The sequence below is a fragment of the Psammomys obesus genome, unplaced genomic scaffold (assembly GCF_907164565.1).
Source record: "Psammomys obesus unplaced genomic scaffold, mPsaObe1.curated_primary_1811, whole genome shotgun sequence".
Classification (NCBI taxonomy): domain Eukaryota; kingdom Metazoa; phylum Chordata; class Mammalia; order Rodentia; family Muridae; genus Psammomys; species Psammomys obesus.
Window position 1 is genome coordinate 13,260,962 of NW_026596064.1, and position 26,568 is coordinate 13,287,529.

General features: G+C 49.2%; 1 protein-coding gene across 16 annotated transcripts in view; it reads right to left on the bottom strand.

Moving 5' to 3' along the window:
* Kalrn (kalirin RhoGEF kinase) overlaps window positions 1-26,568 on the bottom strand; it is a 575,471-nt gene that overhangs the window by 41,424 nt on the left and 507,479 nt on the right. For 9 of the 16 annotated variants that reach the window (XM_055624991.1, XM_055625009.1, XM_055624992.1 and 6 more), the window contains 11 exons: window positions 24,320-24,603; window positions 22,579-22,683; window positions 19,139-19,234; window positions 11,121-11,251; window positions 6,793-6,859; window positions 6,339-6,442; window positions 6,128-6,197; window positions 5,714-5,800; window positions 5,032-5,124; window positions 3,854-3,904; window positions 2,866-2,943 (listed from right to left, as the gene is read on the bottom strand). In XM_055624991.1, coding sequence (XP_055480966.1) covers window positions 2,866-2,943; window positions 3,854-3,904; window positions 5,032-5,124; window positions 5,714-5,800; window positions 6,128-6,197; window positions 6,339-6,442; window positions 6,793-6,859; window positions 11,121-11,251; window positions 19,139-19,234; window positions 22,579-22,683; window positions 24,320-24,603 — 1,166 coding nt within the window. The remainder of the gene's footprint in view (window positions 1-2,865; window positions 2,944-3,853; window positions 3,905-5,031; window positions 5,125-5,713; window positions 5,801-6,127; window positions 6,198-6,338; window positions 6,443-6,792; window positions 6,860-11,120; window positions 11,252-19,138; window positions 19,235-22,578; window positions 22,684-24,319; window positions 24,604-26,568) is intronic. The other 7 variants (XM_055624993.1, XM_055625006.1, XM_055625004.1 and 4 more) reach the window with 3 other exon arrangements.

Sequence of the window (26,568 nt, forward strand, 5' to 3'; positions counted from 1 at the left end):
TATATGCTTCCTACCTCTGGGGGATGTAGACGATAGAACCGATATTCAAAGCCTTAGAATTCTAGCAAGACACTGAATGGGGATCCAATTACTCAACTGTCATTTCTCTGTTTATATAAGGTTGCTTGAAAAAGGGGGGGGGGCTTAGGTGACAGAATCAACAAGAAATAATGCCCCCCAAAATGCCAGAAGAAAACAGCTAAAAAGGAATAAACGATCTTGGCGTTACCTTTTTTTTTTTACTTTTGAGTCAGAGCTGCACTGTTATAGCTGTGGCTGAAACTCACTATGTAGACTGGCCAGGCCTTGAACTCTCAGAGATCCATCTGTCTCTGTTTCTTAAGTGATGGGTTTCAAGGTGTGGGCCACCTTGTCTGGTGCTTTCCTGGTTTTCTTTCTTTCTTTCTTTCTTTCTTTCTTTCTTTCTTTCTTTCTTTCTTTCTTTCTTTCTTCCTTCCTTCCTTCCTTCCTTCCTTCCTTCCTTCCTTCCTTTCTTTTTTAATTAAAAGAGAGTAGCGGTGCTTGGAGCTGGAAGTAGCCTATCCTCCCTTGTAGCTTTGACAATCTTGTCCGCCTGTCTTCTCTGTGGCATGGGACAAGGACCCGGGGCACTCTCATGGTGGCCAAAGAGACTGATATAGACAGGATCATAAAGAACCAGATGAAGTGGGCCCCTCTCATATCCTTATATGATTTAAGACAGGGATACTCTGAAGTTTTAGTTTCTTGCTAAGACTGACAGGTGAGGTTGGGGAATATAGATCAGTACCTTATTTCAAAAGGTCAGAATTATTTCTCTGGATCCCGTGATCCTTCTTAGAACAACTCCAGCTACTCAGCTGGGGTACGAAAGCACATCTATTTGCCAACTTCTAACCAGGTCCCCAGAGACATTTTTAAAGGGAATGTGTCCATGCAGCAGACGACTATTAGAAAGCCTCGCTATTTATCATTTATTTATTTAATTTCTGTGCAATAAGAAGACGCTGGCATCTGGGCTGGAGGTCAGAGGGTCTATGAAATACACTCTTCCTTAGGGACAACTTTTGCCCCTTAGTGGAAATGTCAGTCATGCCTTGCACGTGATGCTATATTCCAGGCATTTCCTGGCACAGGGGTCATTTTTCCTTTGTGTTGCTGAGAAACACCTGCCCTTCGCTTGGACTGTGGCTCTTGACTGCCAAGGTCAGCAGGAGAACAGGCTTATCTTGACCCTGGTCTAGAGTTAATATTAAGCCAGTGACCAGCTAGCCAGAAAAGCTCTACACATTCTATTAAAGTTACACAAGAACACAGGGGCGCAGGCAGCCAGCGCCAAAGGGAAAAACCACAAGATCTGAGAGGGAGACAATGGCACTGAGGAGCCCAGAGAGGGAGCAGGCATATGCTCACTGTCCTTCCCAAATCAGCCGAGGGAAAGCAGACAGGTTCACTGTGGCTGAAAATACCGGACATCGGGCCTTGATTTACAAGAGAAAACTTTACATTTCCTTGTGCGGCTTTATAGTACGTACACACACACACACACACACACACACACACACACACACACGTGCGCGTGCACTTCCAGTCTTAGGTGGGTGGGTCAGATAGCACAAATGGATCCCCTCCCTCCTTTCAGTAGTCACTTCCTGGAGGGACTCGAAGCTAATCAGACTCCTATTCAGAAATCACCAGGAGTCTGGGGTTGAAGAGTTAAGAGGCAGGGCAGGCACTCAATTTGCTTGTAGTAGCCCCAGGCGTGGTGTGAGGCCAGGAGAGAAAAGTATAAAATCTCTCCAGGAAGACTAACAAGAAACCACTCGTGGACTCATGAGCGCGTGTGAGCCGAGTAACTCCACTTACGCTCATAGCTGACGGAGGTCTGGCTTAGAGAGCTGAGAACCTGTGAAAATGTGCCACCTGGTCCCTACCACAACAAAGCATGGGAGCCAGGCAGGGGCATGGACTATGGACTGGAAGGGAGAGGAGGACAACCCAAACTGGGCTGTAGCATCTCCCACCTCCAGTGTTCTGCACATTGTCTGTGCTACCGTGGCAAGGCTGGGCTGGGGAGCACCGCTTGCCTAATTATCTCAATGGCCAGGAACCCTTTCCTCCAAAAAAAAAAAAGGCATAATGATACCTTAAGTCTTTGGGATCACCGGGAGGTAGGGATTATGAAAAGAGAGATTTGGATACAGAGATAATATCACATCCAGAGGGAAGGCGGTGGGATATGGAAATGCCACAGAAACTCGAAGAAGCCACCAACTAAGGAGGGAGGGTGGGAGCGGGTCCTCCCTCACAGTTGCTCAGGCCTCAGGCGGCTGAGGAGGAACGCTTGTCATTTAAGCCACCCAATGCACACAGCTCCGCTCCTGCGGCTCTTCCAAGGCAGTGTCCCTGGGACACCTCGCCATTTTCCCTTGAGACTTGGTTCCCTTGACAAGGGACTGAAAACATGCTGTGTGATGTTTTAGAGGTCTGCACTTTCACTGACCTAAAATCCAATCACTACACAGGCTTCTGTAAAAGACTGATCGCCTGGAGAAGAGCTGATTTTTCCCTCCCGGATCCCTGGCTCACCACACACCCTGCCCTGCCTCGTATGCTCACGCTCACATCAGAGGGACTGCGGCTCAGTCTTAAGGAACTTTGTCTCTTTCTAATCCCCATGGAATTTGGATCCTGGTTTGGCCCAGAGCTTTAGTTCCGCCTTATCACTGAACTTCTGCAAGAGTTCTAACTTGCAGATCTCTGAACTGGAAGGGCAGTATCCAGGCCCAGGGCTTCAAAGGGAAGGGTCTCTATGGCCTGGCTCCTGGGTGTGTGTGTGTGTGTGTGTGTGTGTGTGTGTGTGTAGAAGTACTCGTAAGGGCTCACCTCAAAGCCTTGCAGGCGTCCCAGATTCATCATGTCATTGCAGCGCTTGGGAACAAGGCACATTAACTCCACTGCTTTCTGTTGGAAAAAGAACGCATCACTCAGGATGGGGGACCAGCATCAGGGAGGAAGCTCACAAAACTCGGGGCTGGAAAGAGGGACTTATCTCCCTTAGTCCCTTTGTTCTCAGAGAGGGTGCGGTCCCTGCTGCCCACTCTCTGAGGACTGTGTGGGGTTCTTAGATAAGAGAGGCTGGCATTAGCACAGGGCCACCAAGTCAATAGTGACAACACACGGGGGAATGTTACCCAGCCCATCCTTTTTCTACCTCTGGCTTTCTCTGTATAGGGTTTCTCTGTATAGGCTTGGCTGTCCTGGACTCACTTTGTAGACCAGGCTGGCCTTGAACGCAAGAGATCCACCTGCCTCTGCCTCCCTGTGTGCCTCCATGCCTGGTCTAACTCCTGCTTTTATTATCCCCCTCCCTTCTATTTTCTTACTTTTCTGTGTTGCCTTTGGAGTATCCAAGTAGCAGCTTGGCTTCATTGTTGAAACGCAGGAGGTTTTGACCTCAAATAACCCGCCAGAAATGGCTGCAACCTCTTTGGCTTAAAATAATCCCTATGGCAGCACAATAGTCACTAAGGGGATAATCCTCAGGGTATGTGGGGGAATGGAAATAGAATAATTTATGTGTTAGGGCCAAATGGCACCTGGAGCCAGGGATAGAGATGCATTTTGAATCTCTGCAATTTTACCAAGTGTCAAATGTCACTTTTCCCATATACCCAGCAAGAGCCACAAACACCAGTGGACTAGGCTCTGGGTTGGATTCTTGAATTCTCAAAAACACTCTGTGCTCAGTAGCACTTGCCATTCCTCATGCTGCTGACTAAGAGGGGCGTGGCTTGGACCCTGGACCTCCTTTGGGGACAAGATACTCGATATGGTCCCTAAGAACCAGCAAGCATTGCAAGCACAAACCTACCTCGATATCTGAACACTCCAAACCAGCCTTCTCACTGTATCGCAGGAAGTCCTAGCGAGGAGGAAGGGCGTGGGAGGGGTGAATCAGATAATAAAATAGCCAGAGAGCCATTAAAAAGAAAAAAAAAAAAACCTTATCATAAAAAACGCAACAACACCCCAAAGACTTCCCTTCCCAGTGGAGGCGGGCCATGCTTTGTAGTGGCTGAGAAATGAAAGGATGAGTCACATACATAAGGACACCGAGAAAGACTCCAGAAAATGGCAAATAAGCTGGAAGAAGGGAAGGAAGGGGCCCATGACAAGACAGACAGGAGAAAGCAAAGTCAAGTCTTACTCTTCCACTTGACTTTGTTTTCTTGTTTCCAGAAAGGACCAAAAAAAAAAAAAAAAAAAAAAAAAAAAAAAATCAAGTTGAGTGTTTAGAATCTAATTAGATCTTAGCGACTATGTAAGGTCTCCTGGGCGCCCCTTCCCTTATCTGACATCCTGATCTTATATTCTTGCTATTGTCTAGGGCTTTGCTGTTGTTTGTGTGACATGGGGTCTCATTCCACAGCCCAGGCTGGCTACACACGCATGACCTTCTTGCCATAGAGTCCTGAATGCTAGGAGTAGAGATGAGTGGCGCCATGTTTGCCTTATACTTTAGTTTTCAAAGGCACCGAGTCAGCGGCTGTAACAAAATGAGAGAAGGAGCTCAGGGTGGGGGTATAGTTTAGAACGGCAGTTCTCAACCTGTGGGTCGTGACCCTGCTGGGGGGGGGGCATATAAGATATTTACATTACGACTTATAGCAAAATGACAGTTATGAAGTGGCAAAGAAATAATTTCATGGTGTGGGGGGTCAGCATAGCATGAGGAACTGTATTCAAGGGCTGCAGCCTTAGGAAGGGTGAGAATCACTTTATCTAAAGGTAGGGTCCTTGGCTCAGTTCCCCAAAGGAAAGATGAAAGAGCGAGATAGGTGTGGGGAATAAAAGGAATCGAAGAAAGAAAAGCAAGGAGCAAGCAACCTCAGGGCAGAAACAAGGGCCATGCAAGCTATTCATGCACAAAGCTAAGTGACTAGCAGCTTTGCAGCCCTGAAGGACAGTGTCACAGAAATGATCCCGAGCTCTGTGGCCACTGCTCCAGCCTGAGGAGACGCTTCTCCAGCCTGGCTCCCAGCTTCTCACCTTGAGTAGCAACTGATACTTTGTTATTCTCTGAATGGGCTTGATGAGGAAGTCGCTAAGGGTCAGCCTTTGATTGATCTCTTGTTTCACCTCCTGAAACACAAAGATGCAAAGAGGTGAATGGCTCACAGCTAGGCCCTGAATAGTCAGGGTTCTTTCTAAAGGGTGGTATTGCCTCTTCCCCAACAGAAGAGATCCTGCTAGGCTGAGGAATCCACACCCTTGGAAGTGCGGGACATAGGAATGATATTAGAAATGAAGGCTCCCAATGCTTGGGACGCTGTGGATGGACTGAGTTCAAAGGTGCCAGGGACCAGCTGTGATGCTGGCTAGAGGCTGAGAACAGAAACTGACTATGAAACAACGGTACATCCTTTAAGCTTGGGGCAGGCACTTGGCAATATTTCTAGGGGCAGGTAGGGAAGAGTTGTGGACACGATCTGCTCAGTGGTCACGTGAGGACAAGAGCCTCCATAGACAGTCTGTGATGGAATCTTTCCACAAATGGAGGCTTCTCAGCAGAGCCACCTCAGCAACTCTTCAAGCAAAGGTGCATGTGGGGGATGGGCCTAAGAAGGTAACAGCCCCGTGGAGGCAGGGGCACCTGCTGATGGAGGATCTGGGGTATGTCTCAGTGCAGCTGTCTCGGCCTGAGCATCTCACCCCCAAGGGAATGGCTCACCTCAAAGTAGGAGTCGTATTCAGCCACGATGTACTCGGAGCGTGGCTTGTTCTGGCAGTACCATACATAGATGTGCAGCTTCCGCTCCTGGGACAGAAGAAAACGGGACCATCAGGGACCTTGGCTTTCCGCTCACTCCCGCTGCCCCTAGCCCCCTCCAGAGTCAAGGGCAGTTAAGGACAAGGAATGGGCCATGTTAAAGGATAAGGCAGGGCAGTGAAATGGCCAAATGTGGTAAAACAAAACGAAACGAAACAAAACAAAACAAAAAACCAGGGTGCTGAGAGAGAGCAAATTTAAGAAGAACTGAATTTCAAAATGAGCGTTTTGGCACGGGGTGGGTGGGTGGGGGATGGGAGCGTGTTGGCACAGGGCAGGGGATGGGAGATGGGAGACAGCTGGATTGACACTCACATGTTTAATGAAGAGCTGGGCCAATCTGTCTTGCTCTTGGATACATTTTTCCAGTTCAGCCAGGAAAAAGCTAAACGGGGAGAGAAGACGTCTTGAGGAGACACCGTCTCTCAGTGGTGACATAAATGACAGGAGTCTCCCCTCAAATACCCCGGCTCAGGTCAGACGCAAAGGGGCACATGCCCCACCCTCCGGGCAGCACATAACTCACTCTTTATGCCAGTCATAAATCTGGTGGATGTTTCCAAACACAATCTTGTCCTTCCCTCGCATATCCTCAGGGACCCCCTTCTCTTCTATTCTCTTCATGAAGCCCTGCGAGGCGGAGGTGACGGAGGTGGGAGGTGACGTTAGCAGCAGACTTTACAGGCGGAGGTCTGGGCCACGCCCCATCCCTTAGCACCCATGTTAGTCCGCACTCTCTGTGTGGACCTGAAGATAGCACTGTCGTGGTGTCTTCCACTCAGCTAGGCCCCACCGCCCTCTACATGCATTAAAATATCCCAGGAGGGAAAACAGAATCCGCCTCCACATTCTGTCTGAATTTGTAGCCTTTTTATTCTCATTTCAGCAAATTCCCAGAAAGTCGAATGGGTATAGCCATTAGGCTGGTGCACCTGGGCCCAGGTAAGGTCCAGATACACCCTACCCTGCCCTCTGCTTACCTCCACCACAATCCCCAGGTCCTTGACGTAGTCCTTCTCTGTCTGTACCAACTCATTCAGAACAAACCTGAGCAAGGGATAAGGACAGTGAGACGCCTACTCATCCCTAAGCAAGAGATCCCATCCCTACCCTCCAAGACAAGACCTCAGATGATCAGTAAGCTCTGATCCTCCTGCTTTCCCCTCTTGAGCGCTGAGGTTTGAGATGTAGGCTACCACAGCCCATTACGCACAGTGCTGGGTGGGGATTGAACCCAGGACTTTGTATACGCTAGGCAAGCACTCTGTGAACCAAGTCGCGCCCCATCTCCTCTTGTAGAAACATAGCGTAGAAACAACTGTAACTGCCTTTTTTTTTTTTTTTTGCCAAAGCCAAGTTATGAAAGCTTTGAGACCAAGGGATCAACACGAGACTTTTCTTTCTTTATTTTGGCTCCATTCTTATCTTAGCGAAAGAAGAAAGGCATTTGTGCGATAACTAGCCTTAAAAGGCTGCATCTGGGAGATGCAGATATAGAGCAAAGCTTCTATAACACATACTCGGCAGTTAGTCGGGAATGTATCCAAGCAAAATCCTCAGTCAGGGCCACAGACCTGGGGTTGGCTGCGGACATTCCACGTTCACACCTTTGAATATAGCATTTCCTACCCCAATATGGGACTGATAACCAAGGGCATTTGCTTTCTTGGACTCTGTGAATTACTTCCATCTCTTAGAGCATTTATTATATACCCGTTACCCCATCCGGGCTTTCTCATGCTTATAACGAGGCGAGAGTTATAAAATCCTATTATTTAAATCCTGAGAGAGATGGAAAGGCTCAGTGACCTGCCCAAGCCTACAAAGGAAAGAGCAGTAAATGTCAAGGGTCCAGAGATTATCTTTTTCTAGTAGCCTGCTGCCTAGGGAATGGCCTGGCCGGGCCTCCGGCATCCCTCAAGTCTCTATCCCGCTCCCTCATTCAGTTCAGAGAGTCAAACACCATACAGAAGACGCCATAGTTATGTGCAGGGCACAGAGGTCCTGTGTTCACAGGAGTCAGAAAGAATTGTGCCCGGAGGCACACCAGCACTTGTTTTTTGGCCCAAGTGACAGAAGGGATAACATTCTGGGATGTCAAAGAGGACTTGTAAGTGTTACAACCCAGCAACTATTCTAAACCCAGGAAGCGATTCATCTGAAATGCTTGTCCTACACAGCACAGAGGAGCTACTGAATCCCGGGTCCGGGACCTCGGAGCATACGGAGGAGGCGAAGAACACACGCTTTATCAGTGTGCTCAGTGTTCCCAGCTGGCTCCCTCCCTCCAACACATGAGCATGTGTTTCAGGCCACGGGAAGGAACTGGCAAGGAAAGACAGAAGCCTTTAGACGTATCTTTAGCATGGCCCAAGTTACTTCCTGAAAGAGAGCTGTAAGTGAAAACCCACAGGGGAGCGAGAGTGGGAATTCGGGGCTGAGATGGCCCTTTGGCGAGGAGGGCTCGTGCCCTGCTGCCAGGTAGCGAGCAGTATTTTTATCTTCAGTCGTTTGCTGACCAACGGAGGTTGTCTCGGTTTTTGAGTCTCTAGAAAAGGCCCGGTAAAGTACCTGGGAAGATGAGACGTGATCAGAGAATTCTAGCTGGTGTGGTAGGGAGCACGCCTAGTCTCCTAGTACTTGAGAGCCAGGAGAATCAAGAGTTTGAGGACAGCCTGGGATATATAACAAGACTCCTTCAGAAGACAAACCAGAGCTAGGCTGGTATAGGCGGTACGTGATTAACTGCCAAACCAACTGAAACTAATGCAACTCTTTTTCATCCCTACAGTAAAAGTCACTCACAAAAAGAACGTCTTCCTTTGCTCTACTTGAAAAATCTTCCAGCTAACAAATGGGCCTTAGATTAGTTACTTTTCTTTTTGTTATGACAAAATGCCTGACAAAAGCAACTGACAAATAAAGGAAGGCTCTACTTTGGCTCATGGTTTAAGCGGGTACACTCGGCCTTGGTGGGGAGGGCACAGCGGGGAGAAGCGGAAGCAGCTGGTCATATTGTATCCGTACAGATCAATGCTGGTGTTTAGCTCAGTCATTCCCCCATGGGATGATGCCACGCACGCTCAGGGCTGGTCTTCACAGACATACCCAGAGTTGTGTTTCCCAGGGGATGTTCATTCAGTCAGGCTAACAGCGAGGGTGAGCCATCTTGTATCTGCCCTCTTTCACACTGGTAGGGTTCGGGTGGCCTTCCACGGGGAGCTGTGAGCACGGAGCGTGCCTCTGCTGAGATCCTGCTCCTCCTGGTGAGGTCCTTACCTCTTCCTGCTCTCTGTGCATGGCTGGAACCACTTCAAACCACAGCACGGCCTTACTGGAGCTTGGTTCTCTTCATTCCACTCTATTTTAATTTCCTCTCTAGATTCCAACCTACTACTTAATTTATTTTGTTTGTCTGATTTCTCCCATTAGAATGTAAACGTTGCACGGGTGAAGACTTTCTGTTGTTGCTGTTGTTTGTCTTATCCCGTTGGTGGGACAGATGTGCTCAGCAAGCATCTGGTGAGTGATGAGTGGCTGAAACTTCAGGGCAGCAAGCCCACAGTCAGCCTCTCCCTCCTTCCATACAAATCACACTTGTTTTCCTCTTCTCTCCAAGTGGCTCTCGTTTAACTCGTGGGTGTCCTCCTGCCATCGCCTGATTGAGCCTCCAGTGTCTACACCTCTGCTTCTAGCCTCTTACAACTGAACACCAATGTACCTGCCCTTTCATGTCTGCCATGAAGTAGAGCAGGCTAGAGAGAGGACATCAACAGTAAGAGACATTCAAGAGAGTTTTCAAGAGAGTTTAGGATGTGGAAAGTGGAGGGTTTGCTGAGAGGCCAATGAGAGGAGTCAGTTTTCAAGAGAGTTCAGGATGCGGAAAGTGGAGGGTTTGATGAGAATCCAATGAGACAAGCATTAGTGCGGCGGGCTAAGGAGCAACAAATGTTTCTGCCTTGTTATAGCAAAATCAAACGATAACCTCATTTGGATAATGACAAGTGCTGTTAAGGTCCATTCAGTCAGAGTGACAGTCAAGGAGACTGGCTTTTCCAAAAACCACCTGTCATCTCACAGATGGCTTCCTTGACATAAGCCGCGCTTCATCTTGACAAAGGTCTAGGAGCCAGTTCTAATCCTCCAATTCCAACTAGTGTAACAACCACAGGAGAAGCTAGGGAAGGGCCTGTGCTGTGCAAGGCCCAGGAAACTTCACTTTGGAGATGACAGCGCATTCACATAATTCCTGGGGTCCTTCTGACCTGACCCTCAAGAAGTTCTGGGGGTAAACACAGGTGTTAGTTTACATGACACTTACTCCTCTCCAGTATGCGGTGACAGCCCTGCTTTGATACAGGCTCTTGCTATGATGTTACCACTTTTGCTTCCAAGGAGACAAAGCCCAAAATGTTTACTTTGTCTATCTGCCAGCAGCCAAAGGACTTGGCCTCAGTTATTTCTGCTCGGTTTTATGTTTGTGGCCTGGATAAAGAGCGATGGATGTAATAGAGAGCAGAAGACAGACAATAAGACAGGACCCTTCACATCTGTCTAGCCCACTCTGAGATCAACCTCACACACGGACAACCTCACACACCGAGTTACTGGAAGCTTGCCTCCAGAGGAAGGAAAGGAGAAAAATTAAGTTCTGGCGGAGTTTCGGTTCTATTTTGCTGATGTCCAGTGTGGTCTTCACTATCTCAAACACCAGGACACTGACTTCCCATCGAGGTAGGGAGCTCAAATCTTACAGAGCATGTGGGTTTTTGCAAGATGCAAACTGCATCTTTCCTCTAGTCAGTCAAAGTGAGGGGAGGTTCTTGCACAATAAAACCTACAAATGGATGTGAGATTAAAGACCTGGGAGAAGAAGCAAAAACGGGCCCCACCTAGCAGCACGACCTTTCCTATGCTTCTTTTGCCCACATTCGGGGAGCATCCCCTCAGACATCTCCACTGGACCTCTGCCACAGCCAGGGACTCTGGTGCTGTGGACCCAGCGTAACCATCCACCTATTCTCTGAATTCTATTGTTTTCATTTTTTTTTTTTTTAGCATGTTTTACAGCTGTATTAGATCTTGGTTATAACCGTGACAGCGACATCACAGAATATTCCCTCAGACCAAAGCTTCATGGAGGTGGTGCCAAAGTGGTCCTATTGATGGTCAGTGTTGCGCTGTACAGGCCTGGCCATTCTCCCTTAGAAAGGATGAGAGTAACAGACCGACAGCACGGGGCTGCCCGTCTAGTGCCCCGCCCCTGGCTTCTGTCCAGCACACAGGATAGGGTGGTGGGGCCACTTACATCCTGCCTCTCAGAGCTTTGGCTTTCTGTTCTTCTTCCAGGTTTCTAGGAGGTGTGGGAGGGGTCATGGCCTCATTCAGGCAGCCGGTAGGGTCCTTCAAACTCCCCCGGTAAGAGCCTCCTTCCAGAGTCTAGAAAGAGAAAGAGAAACAGCCTCAGAGTGAGCACCGGAAAGTTATTTTTGCAAGCCCTGTTGTCTTCCCAGCCTAGTCGCAGGCAATATGAAAGCCAGGAGCAAAGGCTGTTCTCTCTGAACCACAGTGGTGCACTAGGAGACCGGAGTCTTCCACCTTCCTACAGCCAGGAGTGGCTGTCCATAATCAGGGCACAGTAGGCTTCCGCATGAAAAGGGCACACCAGAGACCCATGTGATCAGAGCACACTGGGCATCCATGTGCCACCAACTGCCCAGACACAATGAAATTGTCATGGCGACTTATCTCTGAGAGAGGGTTCCAGCAGGAAAGAGAGCAAACCACTGCGATTCTATACCAAATAAGGCATTGGGAAGAGAAACAGTTGTAGGACCACTTGGTGCAAATTGATAAGCCAAGGGAAGTGACAGGCCTAGGAGGTGGAAAGCATACTTTGTTATATTAACTGCAAGGCTTGGGAAGAAGACTCTGACAGCCAACAGATGGAGCCTTTTCTAAAAGCATCTTTCTTAATGCTATTTACCAAGGGCTCTCTCTCACGCATCCTTATTTCCATTAATTAAAGTGCCACATAAGGGGCTTACTTACTTGAGAAAAGTTAAGTAAGTGGATTAATACAGTGATCTAGAAGCAGCGAGAAAAGGAGCCTGACATCTGACCCCAGATCTGATGAACACAGAGTGCTCTCGTGGACCTGAAACTGTCCACTGTAACGCTGGATTTTCACATCAGATCTCAGACCCTTTTAGCAAATTTCTAAGGGACAGGAATAAGACTTGTACAAACTCCAGCCAACATTCAGAGTGCTCCACAGTGGTGAGTGTCTCTCCACGGCTGGCACTTGTGACAGTAACATATTCAGGTTGTTACACACTCGAGTTGTAACTGGAAGTTAGCAACATACTCTTTGGGGCCAAACTAACATTTTAATGTGTCAAGTTGATTGGCTTAACGTATGTTTAGGGTACCATTTAGGTCTTTTTCAAATTAATTTTTTGACAGACTCATATGTACCTACAATGAATTTTAGCTCTTTTCACCCCCTGTTACACTGTCTCATCCCCATCCCCTCCCCAGCTGAAACCCTTCTTTCCCAACAAGTCTGCCTCCCACTTTCTCTAATCTCTGTGACTCATGAATGAATGAATGAATGAATGAATGAATGAATGAATGAATGAATAGGGCTGCTTCATGAGCATAGGTGGGAGGTTATTTACTTGGGTAGGAACAACTCATCAGTGGCTACACCACTGAAGAAAGTGACATTCCTCCCAAGTAACTGTTAATAGATTTGGGGGAGCAGGGTTCAGGAGGCCTTTCCTGTTTCATGATGAACCATTCCTGGGGCCAGTCTTGTACAGGTCTTGACGGATGATCATGGCTGCTTTGAGTTCCTGGGTGCAAGAGCTATGCCATGTCCAGGAGACGATGTTCTGCAGCATTCCACCCCATCTTCCAGCCCTTGCATTCTTTCCCACCCCTCTTTTCCCTGAGCCTGAGAGCCAGGCTGTATGCAATACAAGTGCCCGGGGGATCAATCAGTAGACGCAATGAGGGAAACAGTAATCCCAGAGATCAAGGTCAGGGTGGGCATCCACAGCACAAGCATGAAAGATGAACGTTAACTACCCAAGGCGCCTGACTATGCCAGCCCCTTGGAAGGAAAGACTTCAGTTAGCAGTCTTTGGAAACACCAGTCCTAAGACACAAGTAATGAACATCAAAGGTATCGACACCAAGGTAGTAGAGCTAAAGGCTGTGCCCTAGTCTTAAATAGTCCACACCCGAGAACATCCAACACTAACTCTCTTAGCTGCTGTATTTCAACAGAAGCCAAACAGTGGCAGGAAAGAACATTCCAGAGAAATGAAACAAAGTAAAATGTGGTATCCGACAGGAGAAAAGATGGAGAATAGTAAGACTTGGATCTTCAGAACTTAATGTTTCACAGTGACATCAGCCTTCTCCCGCAGTCCCTAAATTATCAACTGTGCCAAGGGTCAAGCACGGATCCGTCGCCAACACTAGAATTAAAAGTACAGACGCTGTCTTCCAGTTTGAGAGAGACAACTGCTTTCCACTTGACATAAAGGTGTTTACAGAACAAGTGATCAACTGTGGAAGCTGTTATATCCACAGCAGCAGTATAGGCTAAAAATAAAGGAAGGTCGAGAAGGGTTTAGCTACATTTATAGATACAGGATCTGTAACCTGCTATTAAGGAAATTAGAATGTCTGGTGCCGAGGCTCGGCAAAGCCAGTGGACAGGCAGCTTTCCAGTGTGTGCCCCTGGTGCCGTCACCAGACGGGCTCCAGCACAGATGGACCCAGCTGGTGATGGATCTGATTAGTACCTTTTACTTCCCATCTCTCCCCACTGTCCTGTGGTGGCCTTTGTTCTGTGGCCTGAAGGCTGATGGGAAGGTGAATGTTGGACCCAGCGAGCAGCCTATATCACTGCCTCCAGGGTGCATGGCACAAGCAGCTTGGCTTGGTCCAATCTGTCCACAGGGTGAAGGGCTTTTGGAAAGTCCAAAGTGTCGTGTGGGAAAAATCTGCCTTTCTCTCTTGATCTTGTACGTGCAAAGCAACTGGGTTATCGCTTGGGGAGGGCTCTGGGACAGAGTCAGACAAGTGACACAGTGAGAAGAAAATTAAGGGCCGGGCTAAGCTCTTAGGCTGGGCAGCCTGCCTGGAATGATGGAGCGGACTCTCTTATTTTAAGTCATTCCAGAGTGACCCTCTAGGAGGGCTTAGCTGCCTGTGCTGGAGTTGGATATAGGGATCAAGCTTACGGCAACTCTGGGTGACCTGACATCAGTGTTGTCCCCAGGAGGAAAGAGACAGTGAAGTGGTTGTCAGTCTGTCTCCACAGTAAAGACTTCTGTCCCACCTGTGGTTCAGGGATGCAATATCCAGCAGGTCAAAGGAAAAGCGAACAAGGAAGGAGCACTGCAAGTCCCTGTAGCCAGTCCGTTTCTTTGCAGAAATGCAAAGGAGATTCAAATAGGTGGCGTACTGTAGAGGAAGGCCACTGTGCTGGTGAAGTGAGCACATTTCTTAGTCCCTGGGTTTTGGGTCACATGCCCATAAAATGCTCTTCCTAGAAGGTTCCTTTCTTTCTCCCTGCACATCGTTCATTACACAGCATTGTAATTAATGACGATCTGTATATGAAAAATGGAGCATCTACTATATTACATGCTGACTACTCGGGGATGTTGGAGAAATAAGAGTCTCAGGCTCCCTAATCTAACCCACACTGGGTGTTCAGACAGGAGAAACGTGTAGGGCAACAGAAGGGGCAGCTGGCTCCGTAGTGGGAGGGTGAGGAAAATGAAAGACTTTCTGGGAAAGGCAAAGGTGAGTGAAATTATCCCTGGTGTCCCGAGGGACTGGATCAGGACTCCCTGGGATCCCTAGATCCAGGGATGCCCAGCTCCCTCATAAAACGGCCTTGTGTTTCCATATAACCTCTGTTCATCCTCCTATATAGTTAACATATTTCTACAGTATTTACAGTACCGACTACAACGTAAATGCTATGTAATGATTGTTATGCTGTCTTGCTTAGGGAACAAGCAAGAAAAAGTCAATTACTTATTCAGTGCAGATGCAATTTCTCCCCAAAGATTTTTTTGCTCTGTGGTTGGGTGAATCCACAGAAAAGAAATCCAGGGATGTGAAGGACTGGCTATTCTGAGATTTAAAAAAGGAAAAAAAAAAAATATCACTGGATATAGAACATTCCTGGCAGGAACTGCACTGAGAAAGGTCACGGAGTGAAGCCACATTGGACCAGCTGAAAACCTGTTGCAGGTAGAACTAGATACGTGAGGATCTGGACTGGCAGAAGATGATGCTAGTGAGTGTGGTACATGTGTGTATGTGGGAGGGGATGGGTGCTAGTGAGCTGGGATGGGTGCTAGTGAGTATGGTGTGTGTGTGTGTGCTTGGGAGTAGGGGTAGGTGCTAGTGAGCTAGTGAGCCGTATAGTCAAAAAACTGAGGTGTCGGATTTCCAGGCGAGCGATATTGCAGATTGGTGACTCTGGGTTTTAGCTTTTTGTTGGAATTCTAAACTTTCCTGTTCTGATCCCCAGGAACCCTTGCCAGAAGGGTAAGGCCGGATGGCCCAGCCTCTGAAAACATGTACCTGCAGACTGGATATGGTGGGGCCATTGCTTTATTTCCTCTAGATTCTGAACTTCTGCTAACTCGGGGCGGGGGGGGGGGGCTGCTGACCAACCAAGTTGAGGGATGTAAAGGGACAGTAAAACACAGACACAAACATAACCTGACCTGAGCCACACTCTGCCACGAGGCTGCCCCTGAGAGGTGAGTGATCGCCAAGCAGAACGGCCGGAGGGTAGCAGCCTTGTTGAGGCCACCGGGGAGGCTAAACATGTGCGGCCTCTGGCCAGCCTCACTTCCCTGTGTGGGGGGAGGGGGAATTATCAGGAAGCATCTCCTGGGCTTGGGTATGCCACCTACAGGTACAGGGGCCTTCTTCCTGGAGGCTCAGTCCCATGTCCCAGGCAGGTGGCAGAGCCCCAGGAGCTCCAGGCCATAGTAAACAGACAGAGAAGATTCTTAAATGGCCAGGGAGCTATGGCGCCTTAGACTTGAAGAATAAGCTCAAATGGTATCATTAATTAAACTATTCTCCTATAACATCACCCTTCACGTACCATCAATCTCCTGGCAGCCGAGTACTGAGTTTCCACGTGCCCACAGTAGGTCATGGAAGCAGGAGACAGCACAGTTCTTTTTGATCGCTCCAAGAGCTAACATCTGTAAGCGCCTGCTTATCAGTGTGTGAAACATGGCCACGCCTGTGCAATCATCTTTACTCTCTTCAGATTAGATTCAGGCCAACAGATTCATCATCGCCATCAGGAGGGGCCAAACAGATCAACTCACTTTCCAGAGCAGACAGGGCACTTCTCTAGGATCACAGGACTAAACCTGGGCCTTCCAGTTGCTCACATACCTGCTACCAGTTACAAAGCCACGGCTGCTGGAGAATGAAAGGTCTTATCAAGACTCACATGGGGGAAGCAGAGAAAGTGTTTGGTTCTGGCTCAGAGTTTAAAACGGGACCCAGGAAAAGCAGATTAGTTTTGCTGGGGCAGGTGTGGGCGTCCTCTCCTGGTAAACAAATACACAGGCTGAAGACAAGTAGGCCAGTAAGAAGTCTGAAGGGCCCATGGTGCCCAGGACGTACCAGGGAGCTCTCTGGGGATTTGACCTGCACTGGAGGCAAGCCTGCCAATCCTACTTTCATTCTCTCATAGCAGCTTTTGGGCAGCGGAAGGGGAACCATGCTGCACTCATGACCAACATACTACACTGGGACAGCTCTGGGACCTAAGACTTGGGGGAATCTCACACCTCCTCGAGCTAGGGAGCCAAATAAACTCCAAGTGCAGGATTTGATGCCATTGCTTGAACAATCAGTAGAAAAAGCAGACAGGCTCTGGACTAAAATCCTGGCATATTGGAAACTCCTGTCAAATGGAGTCAGACTCTTAGTTGGAAAAGAACTCTGTTCTTTCTGCCTCATGCCACAATAACAGCCCCTCCAGGTCCAGGTTCTGTCCTCTACAGCAAGCGTTAGGCCAGCCTTCTGTTCCCGCAATAGGGCAGACAGCCTTCCTCACGTGTCTCTCCCCAGACTTGATCTCAGTTTCTTCAACTTTCATTCAAATAACACAGAGCTCAGGGTACTGCCTACCTCTTCCAGGGCCCCTCCAGTTCTGCCGAGAACACCCTAGAGGACTGCATTTGGAATTAAAAGATTACTCACACGTAGCTCGGGAAGGCGTGGCTGAATGGCTGGGAGTGCTAGGACACCTTTGGCTCCGGACCTGCACTCTGAACTTTGACCAGACAGGTCTGGGACGCTGTCATCCACATAAACACTGAACCTTGATTGGACAAGTCTGTGACACTGCTGCCCACTTTGGTGGCTTCTCCGCTGCTGTGCTCCATCAAATAAACCCCAGCTTTGACACGGACAGCTAATGAGGAGTAAGCAGGAATACATCTTGGAGGTAACAATGCAACTTGGCGTTCTCAAACATGGCTGAACTAGCCCTCGCTTACTGTTGCTATGTGGCTACACCACAGTGGGATGGGAAGGAAAGAAGGAGAAAAGAAGAAGAATCAAATTTTGGTGAGAAAATTCTGAGACACCAAACCACTGCTCCCTCACTCTTTTCTTAATATGGGTTTGGTTTCTTACGTTATGCCAAAGAAATCTCCGTGATTGCGGGCTCCATGTAGCTCTTCAGGGAGTAATTATTGGTGGGAGACGTTAACGCTCTTCTTATGGTAAATTCACCACAGAAAGGGCGTTTATTCAGTAGCCATTTATTGAGAGGGCGATACTCCCTTTTCTCTGGGACATTTGCCCCCGTGGGGCATCCCAATAGTTTCACTCAGACACACTGACCACATAAACCAGGGACCAACAGTGAGAAGGTCAGCAATGATAAGAATAAGGGTAAAGGTCACCCCAAATAGAAGCAAATCCGGATCTTTGGAAACAAGTGTTCATGAAGAACTTATTAAAGGACTACTATCTATTAATGCAAGAAAAAAAATAATACTGCCTTAAATAACTTGCGAGCAGGCGAGACAAGTCACAGCATTCAGCCATCTGAAGGACAGCAGAGCTGCCTCTCACAGCATGAAGCTTTGGAACTGCCGTGGGACTTCAGAGGAAATCTGGGCAGGTCTGGCAAGGGAGGCCTTTGTGAGGGATGAGATTGAGAGGGACCCCTGAAAGACTACTGCGCATTAGATAAGCAAAGAGAGGGGGAACGTTCCAGAGAAATGGGGGCGATAGGAACAAACACTTGAAAGAAGAAAAATAAGCCTGTGACATTGTAAAGCCAACATAGTGCCCCCCCCCCCAAAAAAAAAAATCCAAACGCAGGGAGGGCAGGGAAAGAAGGCAGGAAAGTGGATAGCCTCCAAGCACTAGCCTTCCTACCAAAACCGCCATCTACAGCCACCATCTGTGCTCTAGACTGAATCATCCGGCAGCTTGCTCCAGTCCCCCACCAAGTGGAGGGGCATTAATGGTGGAAGAGCAGAGACCCAGCCGAATGAGTGGCGTGGACGCCAAAGGACGCCAGGAAGATGCTTGAATCACTGTCCTATCGCTTACGCTCATAAAAACATGGGGCCAGAGGGACAGCCCCATCCGGGTGAGCTGCCTGGGTAGCAGCATGATTGGCACACCCATCCTGAGCCAGCTCAGGCTAATGACCCTCCCTTCTCGTACTGTGACTGGCCCATAAGACAGGCACAGGCTAGACCAGGTGTTAGCGGCTGGTGTTTGTGTACCCCCCTGTGATAGGGACACATTTTGGTTCTCTTACTTTCTTGTGGCAAGGTCACTCAGAACTCCTTTACAGTCAGTGGTTAAATTTCTAAGACCCGGTAAACTAGAAAGTCTCTAAACGAAATTGCCTGGTTCTTTAAAAAGCCGGATCCATCCTCTGTCTCCACAGCACATGACACTGGCTTCGGGGCTAACCCGAAACACAGCCGTCAGTGGCTGAGTGCCACGTGTACACCATGTGTCTAAGGACCATTTGGTCAGCTCAGTGAGGTGTATTTGCTTCAGAAACTTTTCACCTTCCGTCCACCTCCCATCCCTAAGAGGCCCTGCTGCCTCCCCAGGTTGATCCCCACACAAAATTGAAAAGGCCCCTGGGGCGGATGTTTTGGAAAGCACCATCGCATGAAATTGGAATAAGTGAAATAAGGACGTGGCTGGCTGATGTGAGGTCCTGGGAGCCACGTGTAGGTGAGAGGCAACACAGAACGGCCTCCAGGATGGGCCACTTACCAGCTTGCTTTTGACCAACTTTTCTATTGCACTGACAAGGTCTGCAGCAGTTGGTACTTCAGTGGAGGCCTGCCGGGCTGCTAGCAAAGAGGAGGACTGCAAGACATCGGACAGCAAAGGAAAAGCAGATTAGCAAGAAGCGAGGAGCGGCAGTTAGGAAGCAGAGCAGACAGTCCAAAGCTTGCAGCAGGCCAGGAGGGCACAGCTTTGTGTTTACAGAACAGAGACGACAGAGGGAGATGGGGGTGGATAGTGGAACAGAGGTAGGCCTGCATATCCCTTGTGAGGAATTCTGGTCAGTGACAAAGTAAGGCCGGGCCTGGTTCTCCTCAGAGGCTGAGGGGAGGGGGGGTCACTGGATCCCCCAGGAAACCCACAGGCAAGGACTATGCCTACTGATAGCAGAGCAGAGGGAACTGCTTTGAGGGAGATCAGCCTTTTGTGGGAGCCGGATGCTCTTCTGTGGTCTGGAAGGCACCAACAATTCCAGACTCAAATGTGTGTGAAGGAGATAAAACCCTTGCTCCTAGAGCCTTAGCTCTAGATTGTCGCTGCTGCGTCTCAAGTGGGCTTGATACCTTTCCCCTATCTTCTCCTTCTCTTTCCTTCTCACTTCTACCCCCACCCCCCTTCTGGCGCTGGTAAGGCTCCCAAACGTAAGGACTAAAAGTTGTACATCCCATGCTGGGGCTCCCTGAGACCACCCTGCTCACAGCAAAGGGAGGGTCCACGACAGGCCTCTCTGTGCCTTTCCCCTGGACAGGTGGCAGGGCTTTGAGCAGTGGCTGTTTGCATAATGGCTGAGTATCTCTCCCACACACTGAAGGAGTCTTTATTAGTCCGCTTGCTTTTTCCTTCTCCCATCGTCCTGCGGGGCAGCTGGGGGAGAGGCCTGTGTGCCTCTGGGCCTGTGCATCAGGGCTGAGGGCAGTGGTGTTCCCAGGCTGGAACAGGAGGAGAACGAAGAAAGAAAGAGCAATGTCCTGGGTTTGGCCAGGCATCACTCGATCCCTTTAGGTAAGGGAAGAGTTTAAAAAAGGACTTGTTAGTCTCTGCTCCTAAGATTGGGGGAGATCAAATGAATGCAATGGAGAAAGAGATAATTTGTCCTTCCTCTTTGAGGAGAATGTAGGAAAAATTTCTTAGTTTGGAAAACCAAGTTAGCCTCTTTGATTTTCGGTCATCTTACTGCTGGGAACTCATTTAAGGGTCAGATGTCACAAGGACAGATGACGGATCTACAAATTTTCTTCAGGGGTTATTACTCAGAGGCACAAAGACCGGAAACACCTTAGGCTGTCCCACATAGGGCCGGTCATGACAATTACGGAGCATAAAGTCAGTAAAATATTCTCTGGTTACAGTCATATGGGCAAAACTACTAAGACTCTACAAAGCGGGAAGAGAGAAAGCATCGAATGTGCTATGCCCATAGCGTAAGTGGAAAACATCCATGCACGTGAGCAAAGGACAGACGGCACGGAGAACAAGGGAGTCTCACATTAAACGGATGAACTTTAAGTTCAAGTTCCTGCCAGGGCTGGTGCGGCACACCTGGAATTTTGACACTCAGTAGGCAGAGGCAGAAGGATTGAAGCTGGCCAGGCCAGCCAGGGCTCGTGGGACTCTGTTTCCAAACATCAAAACTGTTTCAATAGGTTCAGCTGTACTTGCTAGAGGCACTGAGACTTAGTCCAACCCCAAATACCTCAACAAAAACCAAGTAGACAGAATCAAGCAAGCCAGTCTGGGGAAAGCGGATGTGTCTAAGATGGGGCCACGTACTACCTCCAATTAAGAAAAGGGCCACCTAGATGCCTGCAGTAAATCAGGCATTGATGTACTCTCCGTTACAAATTATCCAGGAACCACCTAACACCCCTTCATCCCCAAAAGGACCAGGAGAGTGCTCATGACCTTTCTGTTTTACGCAGGTAGGAACCTGGGAACTCTACCCGCCCCTAACTAGTACTGTCCATAGGACATTTGACAAGGGTGGGCGGGGAAGCCAGCAGGCTAGTTCTCATAAAGGTGAAGGGCAGTCATCTCCGCCTCTGGGAATCCCTTTGGACACAACGTCATGCTTCTGCTTTTTTTCTCCCCCCCAACGGCCCAGAGTCAACTGGCCCTAGAAACTGCCCCAGCATCTCTGTAGAAAGGAATACAACTGTAAGCTTCCTAGGTTGAGTACCATGGCAGGCAGCCATATCGCTATCCCTGGCTGTTCCTCTGGCCTACACGGAGGAAGACCTTGAACATTTATTATGGTTAACAGCCAAGCGCAGAGCAGACAGAATCAAAATCAGAAATGCTGGGACATCCATCGACAGGGACTATGAAGTCTGGCACCCATACACGCTTGGCGTCCCTACTCAAAGGAGGCTTCCCCGGTGCAGGGCACAGGGCAGAGTGCAGTCAGAGCCAGAGACAGCCAGGCAAGCCGCCGCCGCCGCTGCCACCGCCGCCGCTGCCGCCGCCGCCGCCGCCACCACCACCACAGAACGACACTCCAGAAGGTATCGGCAAGTGCTAGAACTTCCAACTACAATGGCCGCCGTGACAAGGACAAGCCACTATGCAAGAAGGCAAGAAAAATCCAGTGGAGCACAGGCCTGGCTGTGAGGAGAGCAAGGAAACACCACACAATAAAAATCTCCAGTTGGGCATGGTAGCTCACGCCTTTAATCCCAGCATTAGAGAGACAGAGGCAAGAGGGTCTCTGTGAGTCAGGGGCCAGCCTGGTCTGTATAGCGAGTTTCTGGCCAGGCCAGGCCAGGCTACATAGTGAGACCTTGTGTCAAAATAAGAAAAGCAGCCCCATGGTGCAGGTCAGTCGGCACCACTGCAGTCAAGCCTCTGTCTGCTCAGGAACAAGGAGAATGACCTGACCACCGGGGCATTCGGGGCATAGTGGACACGGACCTTTCCAACACCAGTGAGCAGAGCATTTTACAAAACAAAGGGCTGTACACGGTCATTTGGCATGCTTTGCTTTTCCGCGCTTGACAACAGCCCTTCCACTAAGCTTAACTATCCCCCGTGCCGAATGGCTCGGAAGAAACCGTGATGAGACCTTTAGAGCCAGAGGCAGAAGACAGCTAAAACACAGGCTGGACGTCAGGCATTAAACAACGATTGCCTCCTGGAGCCATCACAGGTTCCTTTTAGCGACGAGCAGTTCCTTGCAGGGTCTGCCGCCTGCAAGCACAGAGCTGAGGGGCCCTTGATCAGGAGTATCCGCTTCCAGGGAGACTCCCGCTTTAACCGGTCTCTGCGCATCCCTACACTGCCCAGAACAAGGCCAAGCCTCCACGACCGTGGGGGAGGACACCTGCTAACCGACAGCATGTATGTCACCGGGGGTTCACGAGCAGAAAGCACGGATGGGGAGGGCAGCACTGCCCCCCCCTCAGGGAGAGAAATCTCAGCGGGGGTCCTACCATCTCATCCTGGGTCGGGTCGTTGTCAAAGATCTTCATGGGTGGAGGGAGTGGGGTGTGTGACTCTTCATCTGGCTCATCTTCACCCCAACCCTTCTTGCTCTTCTAGAACAAAAGAACATCATTAGGGACTGCTGCACCAACAAAAGACGCCAATAATTCAGAACTTGACATTAAAAAAAAAAAAATCTCAAGGAGAAATAGTGAAAGTTGGAGAACTTTTTTTTTTTTTTTGCAGATTTTTTAAAATTATTATTATTTATTACAATTTATTCAATTTGTGTCCCGGCTGTGGCCCCCTCCCTTGTCTCCTCCCAATCCCACCCTTCCTCCCTCTTCTCTCCCATGCCCCTCTCCTAGTCCACTGATAGAGGAGGTCCTTCTCCCCTTCCCTCTGACCCTAGCCTATCAGGTCTCATCAGGACTGGTTGCATTGTCCTCCTCTGTGGACTGGCAAGGCTGCACACTCCAGGAGAAGGTGATCAGAGAGCCTACCACTGAGTTCATGACAGAGAAAGCCCCTGTTCCCCTTACTACGGATCCCACTTGGAGACTGAGTCTATGGGCTACATCTGAGCCGGGGTTTTAGGTCCTCCCCATGCATTGTCTTTGGTTGGGGTATCATTCTCTTCAGGGGCCCTAGGGCTCAGTTTTTATGGCTCTGTTGGTCTCCTTTTGGAGTGTTGGAAGACTTTTTAAATCACATTTTCCCTCACTTCCCAACCCCAACTACCCCCGTGCTACCCCACGAGGGTCCAGGATGGCCTTGAACTCATGGTTCTTAGTCAACATCCTGGATACTTAGGGATTACAGGGATGTGTGTGCCACCATGACAGGCCTAACTTCAAATTTTTCTGAAGGACTAAATTACTATCCAAATCTCAGCAGGGTTCTGTGCCTTTTCCAACTTGAGAAATGACAGAATTACAAGACAGAGTCTGGTTGTGCGTTGGAAAGACATTCTTAGCCTCCCCAGTGATCAGTTAATTATGCAGATAAAACAGGTGTTTTATTCCCCAAGCCAAAATGCATCCCCTATATTTTTATTACAGAATCTCAGCTCTCCAAGAACTCTAGAGATCACCCAGCCTAACTTCTTGGCTAAAACCCAGTTCTCTGAGTTCTCTGTGACTAATGGGAGGTCGGAAGGTCTCGTGGAGGCCCATTACATCATCACCGGCTGTCTCTAACATCCCTTACTGGGCGGAAGCCTTGTCCACTGTGACATCCATGTGTTTGCTCTTCATAGCTATTTGTTGGAGATAAGATCCCACTGTGCTTAGGCAAACCCTGGCTTGCCTAATACTCAATATGTAGAATGAGATGGCCTCATAGAGATCGGCCCTCTGCCTCCGGAGGGCTGGGGCTAAAGGATGTGCCACCATGCCTGACGCCTGCAGCATCCTTTACGGGTGACATTGCTCAAACACTTGACTGCGGCTCAGCCTCTGGTTTTTCAGAGTGATAGTGTCGGGACTTCAGCAGAGGCAGGGGGTCGACGACCTCCTTTCTAGTCAGCACCCTATCTGTGGAATCTGGCAAATCCTTGTTCCTGTCTATTCGATGGCCTCAGTGCCTGTCAGTCTGTGAACGGAGGACAAATCACAGCAGTCAAGACTCAAGAATGCAGAATTCAAGATGACGTACTCCTAGAGATGGCAGACCCGCTTGGTTATGTGACTGTGAGGAAAGCGTGTCAGAGGTCTCCTGTGGCAGAAGTGAGCGGGCCCTGGTACACACCTCATCAGCGCTGTCTCCCTGAGGGGTCGTCTCATCCCCAGGCTTGGGGGATCCCAGGTCGAAGCTCTTCCTCCCATCGCGTACTTTTTTCTGCTTTTTGATGTTTCCATCCGCTTTCCCACTGTTGAGCCGGCGCACGGGGCTGGTCAGCCACTTTTTAAGGGTGTTGGTGGAGCGCTTGGGACCAGGAGAGCTGTGGATGGAGTTTAAGGAGTGCTGAGACTGCAGGTTGGCCACGGACTCGGACTTGCCTCCATTTTCACTGGCAGAATGAGAGTATGAATCTGAGGAGGAAAGACAGATAGGAGCCTCCTGTCAGATGCTATTAAAGAAGCTCTCGGACTGTTGGGGAAGGCAGCTTCCCCTTCAGGAAGGTAGGTAGTGGGCCAACTGTGGACCCGGACAAGAGAACAGCAGTAACAGTTGACACTGATTCAAATGTTCACACGTAAGATGCCATTCTAGGTTTCATATTCTGAAGGGAAAATACAATAGACCGTGACAACACAAAAGAAGGAAAATGTTAAGTATCATAGATAATGAGAAGAGCTATGCTAAAAAAAAAAAAATGAGGTTGGGCTGCGTAGCGGTGCAGCACATCTTTAATCCCAGCACTCGGGAGCCAGAGGCAGGTGGATCTCTGAGAGTTTGAGGCCAGCCTGGTCTACAGAGTGAGTTCTAGGACATCCAGGGCTACACAGAGAAACCGTGTCTGGAAAAACCAAATAATAACGATGATGACAAGAATGATAATGGGAAATGCAGTGGGTAGGATGTGGGGTACGGCAGGGTGACATCAGCACAGTGAGCAAGGGGGACGGTGTTAGAGTGGAGGTCAGCAGAGCAAAAGGGACTGGACCACCAGAACTGGGTGGCTAATCTTATGACACCTTCGTTTTCACCCATGAGGAAAACTCTCAGAAGATGGGTACCATCTATCATGCATACTAAAAGGTCATCCTTATGTCTAACTGTGGACAGTGGAAACAGACTGCTTAGGAGGCCACCGTATCCCTTTCAGCTGAGGGATGCTGGCGGCCGCGAGAAGGGATCAGATTCTGAATGTCTGTTTTGACAGCAGAACAAGCAGAGCTTTCTGACCGCGTGTGGCGTATGAGCCAGAAGAGTCAGAATAACTCGGGTGTCGCCCGGAACAACCATTAGGGTAAAGTTTTTGAGGCGGGGCAGAGTATGGGAAGAGCGGCTTTGAGGGTAGACTGAAAGGAGGTCAGCTGTGGCCTTCAAGTCTGAAGCTGGCGGGGGAAGGGGGGGGAGGAGAAGGTACTGTGGAGCTGGAGGTGACTGGGGATCGTCACAGTGAAGAGAGGTCCCGGAAGCCATGAGTGAAAACACCAAGGGGCCTCGGGTGTGGGGAAGGGAGATGTTCGGAAACTCAGCAAGAAGCAGGGGGATGAGGAGGCCAAAAACGAAATAAATAAAAATTTAGAAAGAGAGGCGGGAGGAAACGAGAGCAGTAGCTGACGGGGAGGTTGCATGCGGAAGGGTGTTTGCACGGAGGAAGATCTCGAGATGTCGTAGGTCAAGAGTACGGACCAAAGAATTAAGCCGTAAACTTAGTTACAGAGACGTCACTGGTGACTTTGCAAGAAAGCAGCTGGAGTGTGATGGAGGGGCGAGCTTGATTACACGGAGAGGCAGAGAATGGGCGAGAGGAAGGCAACTGAGAGCACGGAGAACTTTTTTGTTTTGTTTTAAAGGGACAATGATTGGAGATCAAGGGAGTTTGTTCTGTTCTTTCAAATGGGAGAAATCAGCACATTGTCTGGAAGTTGTTAGGCCATTTGTCCACTATCTCGGTGCTTTAATGAACTTGGAATAGCCTAAGCATCTTATTTAGTTCTCTGACAACAGGCATGGGGGTGGGCGGGGGTGGGGTGTGGGGGTGGGTGGGTGGGGGTGTCTTATTATCTTTATTTCACGGAAGAGGAAATTGCCGGTTTAGAGATGTCAGTCAATTTGCCCAAGGACATACAGCTCCTTGGGACAGGGTGAGATCAGTATGCCATTCAGCCAGACTAGAGCGATAAACCACGCTACTGGCCCTTCATGCTTGTCCATGCCCACTGACTACAGGCAAAGCAAACCCAGGGAAGCCATGCTATTGGCGTGGGACAGCCAGCGAAAGCACAGCACAGGAGAAGCAAGTAAGACAAACCTTATTTAATTCCTCCAGTTCCTGACGTCTGCTCATCTATGAGGGGACCAGCATTACATGTACAGAGTTTAGC